This window comes from Episyrphus balteatus, chromosome 2, assembly GCF_945859705.1.
Source record: "Episyrphus balteatus chromosome 2, idEpiBalt1.1, whole genome shotgun sequence".
Taxonomy (NCBI): Eukaryota; Metazoa; Arthropoda; class Insecta; order Diptera; family Syrphidae; genus Episyrphus; species Episyrphus balteatus.
In genome coordinates this window covers 1,097,721-1,116,974 of record NC_079135.1, presented here as the reverse complement: position 1 = coordinate 1,116,974, position 19,254 = coordinate 1,097,721, and the positions used below count along the sequence as shown (strand labels likewise).

General features: G+C 32.4%; 1 protein-coding gene across 1 annotated transcript; it reads right to left on the bottom strand.

Annotated features, from left to right (window-relative positions):
* Nucleotides 1-1,926: 1,926 nt before the first annotated feature.
* LOC129908712 (uncharacterized) lies at nt 1,927-18,997 on the bottom strand. The gene is made up of 5 exons (XM_055985436.1): nt 18,865-18,997; nt 4,479-8,678; nt 3,651-4,425; nt 2,194-3,592; nt 1,927-2,096 (listed from the first exon to the last, which is right to left on the bottom strand). The coding sequence occupies exons 2-4, from the start codon at nt 8,283-8,285 to the stop codon at nt 2,196-2,198; spliced, it is 5,979 nt and encodes a 1,992-aa protein (XP_055841411.1). The 5' UTR covers nt 8,286-8,678; nt 18,865-18,997; the 3' UTR covers nt 1,927-2,096; nt 2,194-2,195.
* Nucleotides 18,998-19,254: the final 257 nt, after the last annotated feature.

The window sequence follows — 19,254 nt, the reverse complement described above, 5'->3', positions numbered from 1 at the left end:
GTGTCATTTACTTACTACTACACACTTTTCTGAAGAAAATTCGTTTATTTGTTAAGCTTTTCATGTTTACATATTCAACCTTAAAATCGAATTTTATTCTAATAAATGCAAAACAACACAAAACCAAAAATATATTTGATGTTTCGGGAACCTAGTTTTGTTTTAACTTTTACATCATTTTCTTTCCGAATGTTTTGAACGAAGAAAGATTAAAAGCATATGAGTAAAAAACCGGGACATTTTGTAGAGAGAGTTCAAATATCAAGCGAAAATGCTTGATCTTTACTAGTTTAAATCAAGTTGTTTTTATCGGTTTCGAGACAATTCTTGTTCTTCATCTTAGTCCACTTTTAAAAATCTTTTCTCTTTAAATTGTACAAAACTTATGTATATTTTGAAATTAAAGACATGAAATTTTTAATTTAATAAATTTATTTGGAAATTTCGATTTATACAAATAATAATAAAATGTACATAATTAAATTTTGTTTCGCTAGAGAGAGATATAGATAGAGAGAGAGCGAGTTTACCATCATTTATAGAAAAAAACAAGTTCTCACTGCTTATAAATTTAATTTTAAGCAGTTCAAGAAATAAACCTAATAATTTATTAATAATAATAATAAACCCCACCATAATTTCAAATACTCTATCACAAAAAATATATATCCAAATTATTCAAAAAAAAAAAAAACATTATATAATATTTTATTACTATTTAAAGGGATGCAATAAATCATTTACTTTCCATTCAAATAAAAAAGGGAAAAGTTATATTAAAAACTAATAATAAACTTAAAGTTAAAATTGCAATTTAAAACGGACGCAAATTAAGCATGTAAATACTTTTTCGATTTTATATTTTTGTATAAAAAAAAAACTAAGTAAATGCAGTACAAGCATAAATTATTGTTGTAACCACAGCATAAAAATATTTAGATAAAAATTATAATTAATATCAAAAAACATTTACAAAATAATAAATATAAAAAATGTATTTTTTTAAGTTTATTTTTATTTTGTATTTTTTTTTATTTTATAATTTTTTATTTTTTCAAAGAAAGCAGCGCTTTTTGTTTTTATTTTATATCACGATATTTCATTTTTTATTATATTTTTTAGTTAAGATTAACAAATAATAGTTTTTTTATTTAAGTAATTTATTTTTTTTTATATCGTATGCGCATATAATGTGTATGTATATTTTTTTTGGTTAGAACATTTTGCCAATTACATTACGGTTTATGCTCAGAAGTAACATAGTGTATAAGAATTAATACTTATACATATACAATAAATATGTGTGTGCATGCTCCGATGGGCAAATTCTTCATTTTTAATACCAAAAATATTGTTAATTTGTTTAAATAATAAAGTTATTTAGTTAATTGTGATATCTTAATTGCTCACAATTATATCTAACTAAACAAATTAATACATTTAAAGAAAGTAAAAATTATAGGTAAGTAAAATTATTAAGAAAAATGCATCATCAACAACGAATGTATTTTTCATCTACGTCTAAATTATCTTAGAGTGTATACTACTATTTGTTATTTAAAAAAACATAATTGCGGGCGCCAACAGTCCTATATTGGTCCAATTTTTAAAATAATTTCTATTTTCTCACTTTTTTTTGTTACGAAAACAAAAAAAAAATTACTCTCAAAGGCAGCAGAGTCTTCATTAAATTCATGCAAAAGACTATTGTTCCCAAGAGAAATTTGAAAAAAAAAATTTAAAACAAATCAAGAAAAAATTCTATAGTAAGCAAAAAGCTGAATTTGAGATAAGTGACACGTTTTGCCCATTATAACGAATTTTTGTTTTTTTTTCTTGTTGCAATATTAATATGTGAATCATGCGTTCTAAAATTTCATACACTATTTTGACTAGAGCGGTATTGTTCATCAATAAGTCTATTAATTTTGTTTTTTTTTTTGTTATTTTTTTTAAGAGACCAGGCCTTTAGCAAAACACTCCAAATCCTTGAATAGTTCCATTTTGGTCAATCCCATGAGTTTCATTTCATAAAATGTTTATGCGGTAGGAAGGAAATGAATGAGTTTTGTTGCATTTTTTAGTTTCAGGTTTTGCTATAGAATAAGAAAAAAAATTCTTTTTAGTTTTTATCTTAGAAAAAAAAAATGAGATTAAAAGATTACTCAGATTTACTCCATCTACAATATCTACCTTCATTCTATAATCTGCAATTCGTCCATTAATAAATCAGAAGACTCTTTGCAAAATGTACTCGATCGCTCTAGTTTGGTTTCGATGCGATCAAACTTCTTGCCGCTATCCTTTTGCAGTGGGGGCGGTGAACTTTCAATATGCAATTCAATGGTATTACTGCCACCATTTGTAATGGGATTTTTTAATTTTAATTTTGATGATTTTTGCGAGGAGTCATGGTATTGGTTGTTTTGGCTCCTTTGGTCGCCCAAATATGTTTTCTTTAAGTGCAAAGAATTCGGTCTTCGTGTTGGGATGTTCGAGTGAGAATTTCGATTTGATAAAGGCATTGATTCCCGACCAATGCCTCCTCTTAACAGTGGCTGAGGTGGTTTATACGAAGATGATATCGTAGAATGACTCTTTTCTTCGCCACTACTCGATTGGTGTTGTTGCTGTTGCTGCTGTTGTTGTTTATTTTTTTCTGCTCGTCGTGCAAGGATTTCTCTAGATTTTGCACTAAGAAAACTTTTACGTGCAACTGTTGGTGTTGGTTGTCCGGTAGCTGTGGCACTTTGGTTACCGGGGACGGAAATTGAACGGTTTTTGAACGCGTCTCGGGGGGAATTTACCGAGCTGACGCTCGAAAGTCTACTGCCAGACTTGTTTGTTAGTGATGAGGGACTCGATCCAGCCGAGGTAGTGTTGTGTGATGAAATTTGCCGTCCCTTAGCCAATGGACGATTGGGAACGACTTTGTTGGGAGCTGGTTGATTTTTCAATTGTCTCACAGCAATTTTATTGCTTATCACTGGATTGGAGCGAGAAAGTTTGCCACCGGCAAGGGATTCTTGGGAAACCGTTTTATCGGTAATCATTGAACTTTTCATGCTATCAGCCAGAGAATCCACACACACATCGTTATATTGATTTGATGACTTGCCTTTGGGTTTGGCTTTCCGCGAAGGTGAAGCCAAACTGTCCAATGACATGTTAATGGATTTGGTTCCGATTTTTCTATCGGAATTTGCATTGTTTCTGCGAATGGCAGGGCTAGAATTGCGAGAACTGTCGCTAGAGGAAATATGTTTCCCCTTGGCTAGGGTCGAAGGAATGCTGGAACTGGTTTGACTACGAACTGGACCGTTGGTATTAATTGTACCTCGTGGTTTTCTCGGTTCAAGGTAGCGGGGACGAACTTCTGTTAGGCGTGGAACGATAGGTTTCTCTGTAGCTGCTGCTGGTTCAGGGACATTTTTGATTTGCTTCTGACTTGAAATACGAACAGCTGAGGCTTCTGATTGCGTCCGTCGATGAGAGGAGGACGAGGAAGACTTCTCATTAATATGATGGTTTGTTGTTGTATGTTTTGCTATGAGTGGAACATGTGCCCTCGAGTTTGTTTTTAGAATTTTAGCTTAAAGACACAAAAGTTTATTTTATTAAAGAAATGAATAATTCATAAAAATGTTTACCTTTATTTTCGTTGACATCATTATTGGCTTGAACGCCTCTTTCTGTAGTCTGAATACTATGATCCTGAGCGTGCGTTTGAGTGTGCGTAGTGGCTTTGAAAAGTTGTGAATCATTTGCAAGCGAACGTTTTGAATGCGCTTGAATGGCCAGTTTAACTTGGTATAAATCCTGATTCCTGTTGCTACTTCCACCGAACGAAAATGCCTTCGTAACTGCTTTTCCTCGTCTCAAATCGACAGGTTCAGTGAGCCTAGCTAAAGTTTGTATTTTCTTACGCAGATCCAAATCCATTCTTTGCCATGCATTTACACGCATAGCTCGTGAACATTGTCTTGTCAGACACTGTTCGACCGCAGAGAGAATAGCACTAATTAACCTAATAAAGTCTTCATTCCATTCCAATTCTTCTTCGTGCAATCCCTGCAATTCTTTTGCCAGTTCACCAAAATTTGGCATTTTAAGTATCTTTGCTGAAAGGACAGTATTAAGGCGTGTGATCCTCTGATAACTGCGACAAGCTTGATCCGGTGTTAGGGATGAAGCAGTTCTAAGTAAGAGACTTTCCAATCGTGGAATATGACAACTCTTATCATGACCTAATGAAAGGAAGCTATCGCTTGCAATTAAGCTCGAGAAATGATCAGCAATGTAGCCATAAGCAACATCGAGAATATCTCGCACTAGATTCTCTATAACTGAAGCCCATCTAAAAGGTGCCAACTGAGCCAATAGATTGTCACAATCCAGAACCGAGTCCAAAACAGTTTCGGATGTCTGAAAGATTGATCTTTGTATGATGGAACATTTTAAAAACTACACAAACTTACCAAATAAGCAACAATTTGTTGACGACATCTATACAAAATATCCGATGGTAATTGAGCAAACGACCTGGTTGGCCATACTTTCAAATAATGCCGACATGCCCATTTGAGACATTTCCTATACAAATCATCTAACGCATGATTAAGAGCCACTGGTAACACTTGTAGTATCCCATCGATGCATCCTGAGCAAGGTTTGTGAAAGTTGTGACAATAGTTGCTCTTGAGAGCGTGAGCTGTCACTTCTTTCAGACCTTCCAATCCAAGCAAATCAGCCAGGGCAGCCAATTCCATTAGACTTATCCCATCGGGAGGATGCGATGCACCCGAATATATGTGACACAGTGCAAAATGCACTGCACTGTAAGAATATCCCGGAAGAGAGACAACATTTCCTGAACTTTGAGCCCATCCACCGGCCAACATTGCAGCAAAATATTGACACCGCGATCGTAGAATACACTTGTGGGCTTTAATTCGTCGACCGTTGACTTCAACTGTCATATCTGTGGCCAACTCCTGCAGGAACATCTTAAGTAAATCTTCGCCAAGTCGTCGAGGTTGTCGACAAGAGATGGACGATTCGTCCATACCCGAACGACTGAAACTCGAAGCTAGACTAGAGTTTATGGAGAAATCTGATGAGTTCACATAGTCCAGGTGTTCAACGTTGCCAACAAAATCATTTGGCAAGCTGGAGCTCAGCTCCTTGGAGAATTGCGGGAACAGCCGTGAGAGACTCTTCAAATTATCCACAGAATTGGTGATGTTCAAGATACTGGGACCTGTGGAACGGGACATTGTCCAGGAATGTGGTCGGGTGCGTGAAGTTTCATGGAATAGACGATTTATTTGACGATGATTGCCGACAGATTTTGACATGGTTTCACTTGGTGAATGCAGTTCGAACTTTGCCAGAGGCTTATCCATGTCCGATAGCTTTACAAATGAACGTGATTCTGTCACGGCATTCTCTGTTACCGTTTCTAGGAGCTGTTTCTGCTTTTCGATTGTTGCATTCAGTGACTCCATGGTGTGAGTCGATGAATAGTTCGAAGCTGACTTCTTGGGGGATGATGTTTCTTTAGCTTCGATAATGGTCTCCATAACCAATGACCGAGTTGTTAGGTCTTTGATTTGTTGAAGGGACGAAGGTTCATTGGCATCATGCAAATTGACTTCCTCTTCTTGTTGGAATGTGAGATCTTCTGTATCGGTGCCAGTTGAAATGGGTGAAAGGTCTTTTGATAGAATTCCATCTGTCAAAGATGCAACGCTACTTTTGTCGAAAGTCTCATTCAATTGTACATCTCTTCGACGTTTTTTCACCTTTACAGCAGCGCCGCCGGCGGGAATGTGATTTATATTTTTGTCTCTTAGTTCTACTCCCTCGATTCCAGATTCTGATGTTGTCGAAGTGTTTGAGTAAGTGCTTCCCAATTCACTTTTGGATGATGTTAGGTCATCGAATGGCGACAGGGACGAATCTACCGACAAACTTGAAGTTTTTGAGATCAAAGGAATTTTATCGATGATGTTCATGAGGCCTTTATCTCCTCCAGTCAGAGACATGGATCGTTTGCAGTCTGTATTGGCTGTTGCTTGGTTGTTTGAGTTATTTGCCCATGAATGTCTTTTAGGATCACTGGACGATGCGGCGAAATTCTTGGATATTCGTCGAATTGCAGCAACAGTTGTTGGCAATGGCTCGCTTGTATTTTTCTTTGATTCATCCTCGACCTTCTGATCAGAATCTGAGTGCGGTTGTTGACTGCTTCGTGACATTAGGGTTTCTGTTGAACTTGTGCTGGATTTCATGAGATCATCATTGGTGCTTCGTTTCAGATTAAACGAACTAGACAGCCTGGCAGCCAATGAAAGAGGCTCCTTTTTGGAGGCGAGTTTCTTTTCCCCAAAGTCTATGAACATGGAAAATATGTTCTTCTTGTCGTTTGTGTCCTTTGTTCCTGGAGTTTGTGTTTTAAGAGATGGGGGTGGAGTTGCATTGCGTGAGTCGTCGTCTTCTGACAGATCTACATAGAAACCTTGTGGTTTTTTTGTACTGTCGGAAAAGGACTTTTTTCTTTCTGCAGGAATGGGGTTCTCCCCGTTGCTTGAATAATTCTCTAGAGAAACAAAAAAGCCACTCTTTGACATTGTATCGCCACTGGATGAGGAACTGGAGTCCTTTCTATTTTTACAATCACTCATGTCAACTACCCAAGATGAAACACCTGGAGCTTGAGATTTCCTCATTTTCGGCTTGATCTTAAACTCTTCGTCATCATTGTTGGCACGTTCGAAATCAAGAGACATAAAACCACCAGAAACTATGGGACATGATTCAGTTTTTCTACGAACGGGTGGACTTTCGCATTGCTTAACACTAAAGTCTTTGATAGATGCCCCTCCTGATACAATTGGATTTGCCTCGTCAAACTTGGAAAATCGTTTTGGAGTTCTTGGTGCTGGAATTGGGCTGTCGGTGGCATCACTACAATATGCTCCAGAGTCCCGATAATCAACTCGTGTATGTACTTGCACAATTGAGTTATGTGGGGTGTCGGGAAGCATACAAGATGACTTTTGATTGCGCTCCATGTCAGATGACCAAACAAGACTGGCCGCTGGACTTGACGAAGAATAGTCAGTTGTGTAACTTATGTCATTGGTAAAGGGTATTTTTGGACTTATCATGTGCCCAGAAAATTGCTGAATATTGTGCTGGAACACAAACTGACCTTGTTTTCTTTCCTTAGCCTTTCGCATGATTACTGCTTCATTGCTGTCCGAAGAAGAGGATGATGAATCACGTTCCTCACCTTTATCATCTGTACAAGGCTCGAATAGGCGAGTGGAAGATCTGGCTCCGAAAGGATCATTGTGCTTGGTTTTGTCACGCTTTCTGGATAGCTTCTCTTCGTCGGATAGATTATTTATTTGATCATCGACTTTCTGAGGAGATTCATCGCTGGAACTACTGCTTTTTGAGTTTTCTTCCTTCTTCTCGTCCAACTTTGGTCGATTGGTCTTACAGAATTTGAAAGCCTGTTGAAAGGTTTCCAGCGGTGCGGCAACCGTATTGATGGGTAGTGTAGCAGTTTCTTGGCTTGTGAATGCCAACTGCTCTTCCTCTTCATCACGCAACGAAGAGGCATCTATGAAGCACGCAGTAACATTTCCGGGCTTTTCGATTCCCCCACAATAGTTTTGCCTCTCATTTTGCAGAAAATCATTGCAACATTTGCGAACATCGGCTTCGGTTATCTTGCCATGATTGGGAAATATCGATTCCCAAGAACCAGTCTCCGAGGATACCGATGATGTTTCCATTATGACAATCTCCTCGTTCTGCCGCTGCTTTTCCTCCTTGGTGGTTGAGATGGCAGAAGCTGCTGGATGTTTGATTTTGCTTTCAAATAATTTATTGTCTACATCAATGCTTCCACTGCACTTGTGGATTTCCGCTTCGTTAGGTAGTCTTGGGTGTTCACTTGGACTACTGTTTGTGCTTATTGGCGAAAAGGTATCTCTCTCTTCACCACAATCAGCTTCACAGGTTTTTGTCGATGATCCACTTCCCTGACGATGGGCAATATCCAATGGAGGTGGTTTAGTTCTGGGCCTATCGCTACAATTACTGCCACTAGCATCGACTATTTCAAAGGCGGAACCAGCCGATTCATCTGTGGATAGTCGAGGCGTGTATACGATTTCATCGTTCAATTCATTGCCATCACTCGATGATTGCCTATCGCCGTCTAACACGGCTGTTGGACGATTTTGAATGCCAGTGTCATCGCAATTCATTTTGTGTTTATGGAATTTGTATTGCTTTTTCTTACTAAATTTTAATGCACATAATTTCACTTGCCCCAAAATGGAATATTTGATTTATTGCTATCAATGTTGAGTTTGCACTGTGTCCCAAGTGGTGTTTTTTAGCGTGGCAAGCCACGCTTTAACAAATACCTTGAATTCGGTTTATTGCATAATAAATTGTTATCCATAGAATGCTTGAGGAGGTATGCATTGCCAAGTGACTGTTGTTGTTGTTATAGTATTGGCTTATCTCAAGTCTTTGTTTGATTTTTTTGTCATTTTTTTTTTGCTTTTTGCTTTGAAAACAACACAGTATTTGCTCTATGGAGTATTTATTTGCATAAATTTCGTTGCTACAGGCGATCGCTCGAAAAAAATCTGCTGTAAATAAAAAGAGAAGACAAAAAAAAAATATTATTATTATTGTTTTATTAACAACAAGTATGGATGGAAGCAAAGAGCATCTTAACATTATATTGGTACATCATAAAGATTGTGTAAGTCCGTATAATTTATAAACAAACAATAAATGTTTGAATAATCAAAATCGTGAAAGATTGTTTATACATATTTCTCCTATTAGCAGTCGTGGGTAAATTAATTTATCTGATTTTAGTGTAGAAGACATATTTTTTATGGCTAAAACATTATAAATGACAAATCATTGGGGAAAGCACTTATTGATTCGCTCATAAAATATTTTGTTATTAAAGGCAAAACTTCAAAAAGTATAAAAAAAAAAATGTTAAAAGGTTTATTCTGCTTTAGGAAAACAACAATCTTTTGATAAGCGACCTAAAGCTTGATTCCGCAAGTCTTTAGACTGAATGTCGTGAATACAATCACAATTTAAGATTCCACAAGATTGATTTTCAAATTTTTTTGGCAGATTAAGTCTACTCTACACAGCAGGTAAAATTTATGCACACATATTTTGAACGTGACTCGAAAAAAATGGGTTATATGGGGATGGTAAATACAGCTGTGAGAATTTCATGTCATTCTTAGGAATGTTTTAGAAACTTAAGACGAGTAATTTAATAATTGAAGAAACGATATAGGTAAAATTGGTATTCGTCTGATAATGTCAGAAGCAATAAAATTGAAAGGCTCATTGGTTTGATAATATTAATGAATATAATTTAGCGACCTAGTCATCAATTTGATAGCAGAAAGCATTCCTAGACTTCACTGAACTTCTTTTTTTTCAGAGCTTTAAAAAAAACTTTAAAGCTTGTTGTCTCTAACTGTGGTTAATTTAAACATTTGACAAAATGTATCTCATATTTCATTTTTTCAGAATCGGAACTCTTACGACTCATATATTTTTTTCTTAAATTAATATATTAATTTATTTAATACATAAATTAATACATTAATTTTATAAAAATTAATTTTATTAAAAATCAAGGTCAAATACACTGTTAAACACAAAACAGGTCAAAGTAAACTTCTATGAACAAAAAACTCATTTTCTGTACGTTTTTGAGTAAAATTCTTAATTTCTTACACTTGCAATAACTTGCAAATAAAATAAGCTGAAAACTAAATAAAAAAAGATTACAGTAGCTTGGTTACAACCACAGCAGAAATTTTAAGTGGGAAATCTACTATAAAACTTGCGACAATATAAGCATTTATAAGAATACATAAGATCTGAACCTTTTAGTACACGTTCATTTCAAAATAACCTTAAAGTCAAGTCTTAAGATGAATTTAATAAAACATGCAACTAATTGTGGGGAAAATGATAAGAATAATGAATAAGAATACTTATGAATAAAAAAACTAATTTTAACACCCACTTTCAGAACCACTATCCCAAAATAAAATCATGAATCCCCTACAATTAAAAAAATTAGTCATATTTTCTTGGCAATAAATTTTGTTAAAAAGTGTATATTTTTATCAAATTCATCTCATCATCATTTTAAAGGTCGATTTAGAAAGCTATTTTATTATATCTACTGACTAATAAATTTGATCAACATCGATTAGTTTTATAAAAAAAAAATAAAAAAGAAAAAAAAAAACACAGCAGCACAAAAAAAAAACGTTTCTTTATGTTAAATAAATTATGCAGAGTCATGAATACATAAATCATAAATATCATAACCACTTAAACAAAATTTTAACAATAATAAATAATTGACAGCTCAGCGAAAAAAGAAAAAAAAACACAAAATAAATTATTACAAATGAATCTGATCCGCCCATGAATTAGGGTAAACCAAATTCGTGTTGTTTTTATGAACTCCAAAAAAATAATCTTTTTTATTTACCTATGTATCTCGTGTTAAATGGGTAAGTCATTGTATTTATTCAGAACCTGCCTCAATTCTTGGTGCCTTACAATATGTTTTCTGCGATGATGTCATACAACGAAAAGCATAAGTTCAGACAACATAATATCTAAAAGCTGCGAAGGGAACACGTTTGCTGACTTGATTTATTATCATTTTCTGTTTTTTAACCGGACACGTAGTAAAGTAGTAAAATTAATTAGGTGAAGAGCTTACGCTTGATGAAAAAAATTAAATCCAAAAAAATATCTACTCTCTACGTAACAAAACGATAAAATAAAATTACTATGCCAAAGCCATAGCCATAGAATAGATGATAACCTATTGGTGTATTAAATGTTTATGATCTCACAGTAAACGTTATTTGTAATTACTATAAAAGATGATCCATCAAAATAGTTGGCACCTTAAATTAACAAATAAAAAAGAAAAAAGAAAAAAACTGTATTTATTTATTTATAACAGTACTATGCGGAAAAGGTATTAAAAATTGTGATTAATTTTTAATAGCATTGTGTGACGTCGTGACGTGTGGGTTTGGTTAGGTTGGACTCGTATACAATGTTGATGTTGGTCCAGTAAAGCGGCTTCTTGTTATAAAAATGACTTTAATCACGCTTCAAGGTTATATTCATTTATTATTTTATTTTTTTTTTGTATTTTCAATTTTTATAATAACAAATGAGCTTCCATAACTTATTGTTAGCTAATATTACGCGCTACTAACGCCCACAATTTTAGTTCCTTCAGTGAAATATGTACTTGAACGTTACAACAGAATAAGTTCTATGAATATTTATAAGTGTTTGAATCATCATCGTTCCATCATCGTCATTGCAATAAAGAAAGATTCATTCAAAAACCTAAGCATGTGTCAGCAATACTAGAGTATGTTTGTAATTATGATGTTTTACATAGTTAGGTGCACTCTTAAAATAAAAAAAAAAAACTTTTTAAAATAAAAAAGCAATAACAAAAATTAAAATAAATTAATGCAACTATGTTTAGACACGAATTCCAAAGATTTTTGCTAGTAATTATATTGAGGAATATACTGCTGTGTGGATTCAAATTAATATATCTGAGATTTAGTTTCCTAGAGGCAGTAGAGTTATATTTATGAATTTTTTGAAGTCGATTTGTATTACTACATCAGGTTTTTTTTACAATATTATGTATCCAAAAACTATAATTGTGGAAAATTTGTTTTTTAAATCTCTCAATATTAAAAAAAAACCTGACTATTTAAAATGAATTTACATCAATTAGTATTAGTATAAGTTTTAAATTTGTAGAAATTATAAAATTTTGAGATTTCTTCAACAACAATGCGTAAGCCCTTACATTATACAGAACTCTAAGTTCTGACGCCATGGTGGAGCGGCATTCTTAGAATTTTAATTAAGATATTTTTAATACACTTAATAAAGGAAGCACAAAAACGACAAGTGTTGGTTAACAATCAAGATCGTTTGTGTCGAAAACGAATGGCGATTGATTTATCCTGATAAGTTATCATTTGAAGAAAAAGATAAGAAAACGCAACAAATCGGTTGTTTAAGTTAAATTTTAGAGTTGTTAGAGAGTTTTTAATTTATTTTATTGTATAATTTGATCAGATACTATGCGTTATGTTTGGGCTTGAATGATCATTAAAGAATATCCAATTAATGAAATAAAAATTTTATTTTTTTTGGTATTTTCCAGGGGTGAAAAAAGGGTGACACAAAGTTTGGTTTTTATTTAACAATTTACCAAAAAAACAGGTATTTTTAATATTATTGAATATGGTCTTTGCACTTACTTTTTTTTGGTCTAAAATTTACATTAAAAAAAACCAACACATTAATAAGTTAACATTTATTGGACAACAAAACTTAAGCCTACTACCATTTGTTATCACAGTTCAATTTATTGTTATAAATAGCAACACTATATCGCTCATATGAAGCTTATACTTATATGAAGCGAAACAAATAACAGTTCATTTTTAAATAAATTTGTAATTTTCTTAAAATGGATAGGCTTATTCATTGTGAGCTCATATCTGTTTACCACGTCCAAGAAACTTTTGGTTTTCAGTTATAAATATTGCTCAAAGAGTCCTTTCCTTTGATGTATCACTCAATGGATTTTGAGGAAGTTTTTGAAAATGGATATTTTTAAGGCCCTTGCCTTGATTAACCTTGATTTTTTCTCTAAAATTTAAAAAAAAAATTTAGCATATTCATTGTGAGCTTGTATATGTTAACCAAATCTTGTTTCGAGACCTTGATCAGAAAATATCTGCTTCCGAATGTAAGAAAACAAAAATATTTCGATTGCAAATACGTACTTAAAAAATGCATACAAAATTAAAAACATATATTTGGAATCAAGGGGCATGTCATGTCCGTTCCTTATATGTCATTAACAAACTGTGATAAATTTAAAATAAATGCAAAATAATATGCAGTGTCCACTTGCTTTGGCCCGGTCAAGTTTTATGTTTAAGGCATTTTGATTAAAAAACATTTTTTTTTCAATATTTGGTCAGGGATTGCTCATTTTTTAATTTTCATATTTAAAATATGCAAGAGTGTTTCAGAAACCCAAGTTTTAGTTCTATTCAACGAGGAAACAGTATTATGTATTTATCGACGCGACGTATAAATGAAACGGCTGTTTACAATCGGACTCAATTGGGTTCCAGAGTTCCAATCTGGAACTTCTAAAAAATCGCCCCAAACGCATTTCTCAGCTTTGACCGACTGAGTTGTATATGTATTGCATTCTGAAATATAACCGAGCCATAGTGTCACATTATGTGGGTTAGGTGGTCAGGTAATGTGGGCATAACAACAGTTAGATCAAAACAGGACAGAATATTTCTTTAGAAGCGTTAGAAATGAAAACAACAATGAACATAAAAAAGATATACCTAACGACTTTTCTTTTTTTTTTTTAATATTAATGTTTGGATCCGTTTGTATACTCGTCTCAAAAGTCAAAATCTGCAATGTTTTACCAAATAGGCATACCCGGAATAATTACTCAATTGCCGGACTGAAGCAAAAATATAGGAAAAATATCTGTAAATTTGAATCTGCCAAAAGAACTTATCTTTTTAAAAAGCTTCCTATCCCATTCATATCAACTTATTTTCATGTTTAAAAGAAATATCTGTGTTCCTATATACAAGTATACAACAACAAAAAAACACAAATAGTATCAATGCATCAATTAAAGAATCATATCGTCGGTGAAACCAGAAAAGTGTGTAACTCCATTTTAGCAAATTTTATAGGAGAGCAAAAAAAACAAAATCGTTTGAAGACATTTGTATGAGTTTTCATTTTCTAATTTGCTAATAAAATAAAAACTATGAACTTTAAGGGGATTCTCAGTTTAAGGAACGGTAGATATTAGGTTTGTCTAACAGATGGCATTCAAATCTAATTTTCATAAAATTTGGAGTTACACACTTTTCTGGTTTCACCGACGATATACATATTGTTGTTTCTCACAACAACAAAAAAAAAAACAACATCACTTTAATTTTTTGGATATCACACCTAATCTATTTGCGTATACACAGCTACTACACACATAATAATATAATACTGAAATTGTATTCAATGGAAAAATTTGTTTTAAATGCAAACAGCTTGATGATGACTTAAGTTCAGTGCGGCGCAAAGCGACAACAGACAGGCGCGGTGCTGCTGCTGCGCGATAAGCTAGCTATTCTTGTTTACAAATGTCTTTTTAATACAATTTAATGTTTCAACAACCTATAAAAACCTTGATTAGAGAATTGAATACATTGTTCAATTATATTTCTTATTATCAATACATTGCTAGTTGTTATAGACGACTTATCGGTTCCCAGAGTTGATTAAAAAAAATACAAACACACTTGTAGACACATAATGTGTCTCTATAACTTTGAACAATAAACAAAACAAAAAAAATATAGGATTGACTCTATAGAAGAATATAGGATAAAGTAAAGAAACACATTTAGAATATAAAAGAATGCAAATAAAATAGAAATTACCATAAAACAAGTTGAGGAGAGGAAAATAAAAAAAAAAAAATCTATCATTTGTTTAATGTTTCTCAATCTTAAGTAAATTTCGATACGACAATGTGGTGCATAAGTTGAGCATGGTGCACATACTAAATTGTCCATTTGTCATCCCTACTTGTAATTCAATTTATGTACATCAATATACAAATTTTATAATTTACAAAATCGAGTAAAAATTTGATTGGAATTTTGGTGATAAATTAAATGATTGGTCAAATAAATTATGAAATCTATTATTGAAAACATTAAATAAACTGTACATTACATTTAAAGGAGAAAATCGTTCGTAATTGTTAAGATAGTTTGAGCTTTACAGTCACTCACATAAATATTGGGCCAAATGTAAATTAAAAAAAAAACAAATATTTACAATAATATACTGATAGCAAATAGATGCAACCTATAAAACTACTTTTTTTGATGAATTTTGTTTTTGTGGTTATATTGTGGATTACATTTAGGCTTAAAATTCAGAAATTTACCGTTATTTTTACAACTGAATATTGTACAATAAGGAAAATTGGATAGAATCAATTATTTGGCTGGCAAAACCTGGTTTAACTATATGAAGTGGACTAAAACCTGTATAATATAAAAGAGTTAAACAATAAAATTCTGAAACAGAAGTTAAACTGAAACTAAGTGCCCAAACTCGATTTTGGATTTTTGGCCCAATAATTTTGTGGTGTTTTAGACTGCGTTCTCTAATTATTTTTTTTAGGAACAAATATTTTTACTTGAGATATAGGTACTATAAGGCAAGTTTAGGATTCGTAAAAAAAATCGAACTCGAGATAACAATTTTACATGACATTACGATGATGGAGAATGCCAAAAAAGTGGGTCCGGCAATTCTGTCTGTCTGTCTGTGTGTCTGTCTCTATCTGGAGCTGCAGCCTAAACGAGTGAAGTGATTTTCTTCAAACTTGGTAGTTAGCAGTTTTTGGTGATTCCCTAGAGGGGAAATTGAAATTTTTTTTTTATGACCAAAACTAACGGTACCTGCCATATAACGGAAATAGAAAAGTTAATTTTTTTCAAAAACGGCTCTAACGATTTTGATTAAAATTTTTGTGTGTAGTACTACACATAAGAGCCAACTTTTTAAATAAAATAATTATTTTTTGTACCGTTATTAACGGTACCTGTCATAGAACGGGTTTTTTCATTTCTGAATATCTCGTACAACATTAACCCGATTTAAATGAAAATTTTTATACAAACGTGTGTAAGTAAAGATAATATTAAAAATTTAGAAAATTTTCAAAAAACGCATTTTTGGATTTTTAAAAAATATTTCAAAATTTTTTTTTGAAAAATCAATTTTTTGAAAACGGATCAATGAAAAATTTTGAAATTTAGTTTTTATGTGTAAATTAATTATTTCTTCAAAATGGCATACCAACTTTTTTTTTGAAAAATGTTAAAAAATTTTTATACATACAAAATTATTTTTTTAAAAAACGGCTCCTACAATTTTCGAAATTTTTTTTCTAAAAATACCTTTTTATACAAGAAATAAAATGGCATATTTTTTATTTTTTTTTAAGATAATTTAAAACGGAGTTTAATTAATTATAAAAACAGATTTAATTTTTTTATACTACTTATAAAATTTCTTCAAAATTTCAAATTTTAAATTTCTTGAATAAAAAGCTTTAACATTATAGTTACTTTAAGCATAAGAGCAAGTACGTGCGACCCCAGTCGTGCAATTTATTTGTTTGATTTTGCTTGTCAAACTGACGGTTTGAAAAATATATGTATTTATGTATTCCTATTCATTTTTTCCGACAACAAACTCCGTAAACAACTTAGGCTATTTTCGACCCCATTCTAACTCCCATACCAAAGATGCCAGAAATTTGAAAACTCCACAAAATTTCAGCTTCTTACGATGAGTAGTTTCTGAGATATAGGGCTTCAAAAGTCGCAAAAACCGTAACTGACTCACTGAAAGATCATCAAAATTATGGAGATTTTCCCGCTATCGTAGAAACTTGTAATTTGGCACGTTGATGGGCCTTTTGATGTATGTATACAAAGGGAAAAATCGAAAATTTGAGATTTTCAATTCAGGGGGAGTGGTAACCGCCCATTTTCGCTAAATTTAAATATTTTAGAGCACTTCTGATTATCGTAGAATCTTGAAACTTGATAGAATGGTAGAGCTAGTAAGTTATACTAAGAAAAAAAAGTTAAAATTTGAAAAGAATGGTAGACCTGGTAGTTTACACAAAGAAAAAAATTTTTAATCTGAGAATTTTAGCCAGGAGTCGTGGCAACCGCCAATTTTCGCTGAATTTTCATCAAATATTTTAGAGCACTTCTGGTTATCGTAGAATCTTGAAATTTAAAGAATGGTAGAGCTAATAGTTTACACAAAGAAAAAAATTTTAAATCTGAGAATTTTAGCCAGGAGTCGTGGCAACCGCCAATTTTCGCTGAATTTTCATCAAATATAATAGAGCACTTCTGATTATCGTAGAATGTTGAAACTTGATAGAATGGTAGAGCTAGTAAGTTATACTAAGAAAAAAAGTTAAAATTTGAAAATTTTGGATAGGGGATGTGGCAACCGCCCATTTCTGTAGAAAAGAATGGTAGAGTTGGTAGTTTATACAAAAAAAAAATTGTAAGTTTAAGAATTTTAGACAGTGGGCGTGGCAACCGCCCATTTTCCCTAAATTTTCATCAATTATAGAGATTTTTAATTCTACAGCAAAACCTTGCAAAAAATATTGACATCACAACAAAAAACATTACTGGTAAAAAAAAAGAGCCAAGTTCTCCTATGTTGAAAAAAATTATGCTGGCATAAAAAGTACTGAGATATAAAAGTGTACCAAGTTCTAAAGTTTGGTTTCAAATTTGTTTAATTGAAATTTTGACTGTTCTCTTTTGGCAATTTTTCTTTTAATTCCCGATTTTTAAAGTTATGTATTTCATAAATTGCCAAGTAAACAGTCAAAATTTTATTGATACAAATTTGAAACCAAAGAACTTGGTACACTTTTATATCTCAGTTTTTTTTTTGTGCAAGCATAATAATTTCAACATAGGAGAACTTGGCTCTTCTTTTAACAGTAATGTTTTTGTTGTGATATAACTTACAGTAAGCTATTCTGTTTGTAAGCATTTAAGCAAGTACATTTCAATTATAAGATTTATCAAAAGAGAAAAGAAAAAATATTTAATAATTTACAAATATCAAAAAATTTAATTTACAAAACATTTAATTATTGAAAAAAAAAAAAACAATTACGAACACACCAGCAGTCTCACATGTTTGTGAGAACACGTTTTACTATCACAGACATGGACTAGGAGCAGGTACCTACAACAAACTGCAAATTGCAGCAAGAATTGAATTTTGAAAAATTAACACAACTCTACGAGATAGCTGATTATGGTCGTCATCCTTCGGGGATGATTCATTGATTGGTTCAAAAAAGAAAAAAAAAAAAAAACTTAAAAACTACCAAAACGAGTCTTCCGTTGTCAGACACAAAACGCTCTCTCGTTGCAGGCGAGACAATATTCAACAAACGCACAAGGCACAAAGGAATTACTACCAGTAAAAAAAAAATAAAACAAAACTTGCAAACACCGCCGAATGTTGTTTATTTTCAAAATTAACAAACACACAAAAAATGCGGGTGTGGTTTATCAATATATTCAAACCAAAAAAAAACCAACGCAAACTTTTTTCTAAGTCCAATTGATAAGCAATTGACCTGCAATAAAATGATAAGAGAACTCCCAATTGTACCATGTTACCCGACTTTTATGATAATAATCAATATAATTTGATTTTTTTCCCTCAAGAGTACTCCTTTTTCAGTGCTTTTTCCTTCTTCGAAAAAAGTAAAAAAAAAAAAAACAACAGAAAGAAAAAAAACTTGTACAACCATAAAAATTGCAGAGACAAGTGCTTCGCCTTCTTTTCGGCCAGCAGTGGAAGGCAGCAGTGTCTTCACTTTCTACCACTTTTTTCACATAATTCGACTTCTAGTGCATTTTGTCGGAAGAAAAGATGAAAAAAAGTCACTCATCATCAAATTAGAAACACTTTTAAACAAATTTGATAAAATATTACCACTTAACAAATAAACAAGAATATATTTATGATACATTTTCTACAATATTGAATGATACAATCGCACTACAATAATTTTATTTTATATTTTACCTTCTTCACAGATTTTATTGATCGCGGATGCAGTTTTTGTTTTTTTTATTTTTTATATGCCTCGCATATGTGTGTGAAAAATATGGATGAAGTTTTATGTTTTTCTTTTTTCTTATTATTCTTTACAAATTGCACAATTTCATACAAATTGTATTTATATGAATTTGGTTTTTTGAGAATTTTTATTTTGTATTGAATAATTTTTCACAAAAATACACCCGAATTTTTTCTTTTTTGGAAAAAAAAAGACGAGACGACGAAAAAACTTGCTTCGATTTTTCCCAGTTCACAAAACGAAACTGACAGGAGTTGTCAGTTTTTGGATATGTTAACAGGGATTTTAGATGAGCGATTTTGAATGTTAAATTTTTACTAGTAAGGCGGGGTATG

Coding starts and splice junctions, on each gene's coding strand:
- LOC129908712 (XM_055985436.1), bottom strand. CDS start 8,285: ATGAATTGCGATGACACTGGCATTCAAAATCGTCCAACAGCCGTGTTA. Junction 4,426..4,478: donor AACAAATTGTTGCTTATTTG/GTAAGTTTGTGT, acceptor TCAATCTTTCAG/ACATCCGAAACTGTTTTGGA. Junction 3,593..3,650: donor TGATGTCAACGAAAATAAAG/GTAAACATTTTT, acceptor TGTGTCTTTAAG/CTAAAATTCTAAAAACAAAC.